General features: G+C 43.0%; 1 protein-coding gene across 1 annotated transcript in view; it reads left to right on the top strand.

Annotated features, from left to right (window-relative positions):
• FANCD2OS (FANCD2 opposite strand) overlaps positions 1-239 on the top strand; it is a 439-nt gene extending 200 nt beyond the window's left edge. Inside the window, 1 exon segment of the mRNA XM_026068577.1 lies at positions 1-239. This exon segment is cut by the window's left edge and continues 134 nt beyond it. Within this exon segment, the coding sequence (XP_025924362.1) occupies positions 1-239 (239 nt within the window).
• The last annotated feature ends 2,772 nt before the right edge of the window (positions 240-3,011 follow it).

Below are 3,011 nucleotides of genomic sequence, written 5' to 3'. Positions count from 1 at the left end.
TGGACGCGGTTTTCGGGCGGCTGGTAACGGCGCAGCCGCCGCGCTGGACCGGGGCGCTGCGGGTGTCGGAGCGCTCGGCCTTCTGCCGGGTGGTGAGTCCGCGGCAGCGGCGGCCCTGCGGGCTGCGGGCGCCGCAGGCCCGCGCCGCCGCCGCCATGTGCCGCCAGATGCTGCGCGCCATCCTGCTGCTCTACGCCGCCTACAAGAAGTGCGCCTTCGCCCTGCAGCACTCCTGCTGAGGGGCCGAAGCGGGACGTCAACACCACCCGCACGCCCGCCTTGCTGCCCTGAACGCCGCCGGGCGCCCAGCCGCGGCGGAGAGGGCAGCTGGGACGGCCCGTTTGCCACCCGAGCTGCAGGCTGCGGCGCGGCAGGCTGAACAGCAGCTCTGGCCTGATGCACTAACGCTTCCCTGGCACAAGGTACGGGTGGATGCAGCTATGTGCAGGCCTCACTGATCCTCTTCGGGACTCTGCAGACTGCTTGCGAGCAGCGCTTGGAGCTTTCTCTGCTTCAGGCTGCACCTCCGCCTTTCAACGCAAGAGTGAGGCTTATTTTGCAGCTTAAGACTGGCTCTCGCACTGGGACAGCGCCTGAGAAAATGGCACACCGCAGGCACGCAGCTGGGATGTGCAGCGTTTGAAGCATTTGGCTTTGGTTACAGCTTGCGGAGGTGATCACCAGTTACAGCTGATGGATGGAAATGTTTGCGCTCAATCTCAGATTATGGAGATGTGAATGCTCCAGTTTACAACATGTGCTGCCATTTATAATCACTACCGTAATAGCCTCAATAAGGAGTGCATTTCTGCTTTATCCTGTTGCACACAAGATTCCTTAGTCTGTCGGAAGAAAATGCTGAAGTGAAATGCTGCTACTTGAGACATGGCCATTTTTCACAGACAATCCTCAAAGAAAAAACTCTTACGCTCGCATGTATATGGGTACAAACGTCAAGATAATTTCCTTAAGCTTACTACCCTCAAAGTAAAATCCTTTATTTGTTCATTTCTTGTGAATGAAGACATTTACAAGAAGACAAAATTTAAGTCTTAAAGTGTTAGTAGATTTTACGTTTTTCCCCACTTCTGTTATTGCTTGTTGACAGCTAATTGATTTGCAAAGAATTTAATTTGCCCGTATTATTCAGAATAAAATCTCTGATCAGTTACAGCTACTAAAGGCAGTATGCATAGATACTCAGTGCTTTGCAGTTTTCAGAGTTACCCACACAAAAGTTTTTCCTCTGTTCTTTTTTCTAGCTAATGAATAGAGGGATCGTTGCAAACAAATTCATGGAGAAAGTTTCCTAAAAATGCTTTTTTGCCCTACACTATTCAAACTTTCTTTACAATTAAATGAATGGATGTGAAATGTCATAAAACTTGTTTACAGCTAATGAAAACAATTTGCAAAGATGTTGTTCTTTGTCTTCAAAGTGAGCAAAATAACTCATTTTTTCCTTTTGTTTTAAATGTCATAAACAATGGATAGAGCTTTTTAGAAATGTACTTCTGGCATCTTACAATCCAAATAAAAAATTGTTCTGATTTATTTCCTGCTAATATAGGTAATTCATTAATAGTTTGTTCCATAGACTACAGTTACAAATTATTATGAGAATTATAGCTGCTGTATGCAATTTTAGTTAATCTTGCCCATAAAATCACAGGAGAAGAAGCATTTGTAATGCATTCTTGGTCAATATTTCGCAAAACACATTGATTACATAATCATTACTCATTCAGGCTTCAGAGATAAACATTCAGCATTGTCTTCACTTTCAGCCTTTGTTTACAACAAGCTTCAGAAATGTCTTCTCATGCATTCACCCTTGATTGTGAAAAGTCTTGTGTCCAATCTCTCAATAGTGGCTGATTTGCTTTCTAAGCTATCTGGAACAAGCTAACAGGTCAGAATGGGTGAATGGTGCTGCTGGGAAGTATAACAAAAAAAGTACTTGCTATAGAATATATGTTTTATTGCTGATACATTAATATTTTTAATGAAGAGCTCAGCCTAAATAAGAATACAAGGTCTGTGCTCTGCTTCTCCGTGGTACAGCAATAAGGTATTAAAAAGTAAGTGCAAGCTTTAAGAGTGGCTTTGGAGCTGGATCTACACTTTCTGATTCAGAGTTGCCTATAAAAACTGCATGGAATCAATCCCACAGCAGTATAAACTGGATTTTTCCATTAAGTTCTCATCAGACTCCAGTATTCAAATCTGGCTCTGTTGTTTCAGCTACTTTAAAGACAGTTTCATGTCTTCTTTCCATCTGAATGAAATGCTGCCCTGTAACTAGGAAATGTCAAGCATAAGTCACTGCAACTCTGGAGAAATAATACTAGTTTATGCAAATAGATTATTTGGCTAATACCTCTGATTTTTCTAAAAACTTCTTTAAAGAGTAGTCTTAAAAAAGACTTTCATGTCAGTCCTGTTAATTGCTATGTTGGTAGATAATCATGAGGGAGAGATTCTGGAACAGTTTCTTCATAATCTTTGCAGAAGGTACTGATATGAAGCTGGCATCTCTACCCAAAAGTAGACAGTACCATGGCATTGATCTGAGGCAGAATTGTAAAATACCTAGCTAGTTTGCCATCCACATCCTCTCAAACTAAGTCATAGCCAATCAACCCCAAATAAAAAGTCACGGTTCAGTGGGAAGAGCTGAGACACCATACACAAAAGTTGTGTAAAAAGAAACCTTGTGCTTGGAAAAGTTGCAGGAGATACATGAGGAACATCAGAGCTCTAAAGCTGTTCTTCTAATGACTCCTGATCATAACGTACTCCTGCAGGGAGAAGATCATCATTTTAACAGATCAGGTGCATTTTTATGATACAGACAGTGCTCTGGATGGTTTGCTGGTCTGTAATGAAAGGAACTACAGGACTATGTCAGCTGATGTAAGCTGCTATGGCTTGCAGTACCTCACTGGAGCTGCATGAGAAATAGTCTGCTTATGCTACTAAGCATCTAGTCTAAATACCTGCTTTTTTCT

The sequence above is a fragment of the Apteryx rowi genome, unplaced genomic scaffold (assembly GCF_003343035.1).
Source record: "Apteryx rowi isolate R43461 unplaced genomic scaffold, aptRow1 scaffold_276, whole genome shotgun sequence".
NCBI classification, from domain to species: domain Eukaryota; kingdom Metazoa; phylum Chordata; class Aves; order Apterygiformes; family Apterygidae; genus Apteryx; species Apteryx rowi.
The sequence above is the reverse complement of the archived record's forward strand: the minus strand, read 5'-3'. Positions and strand labels throughout refer to the sequence as shown.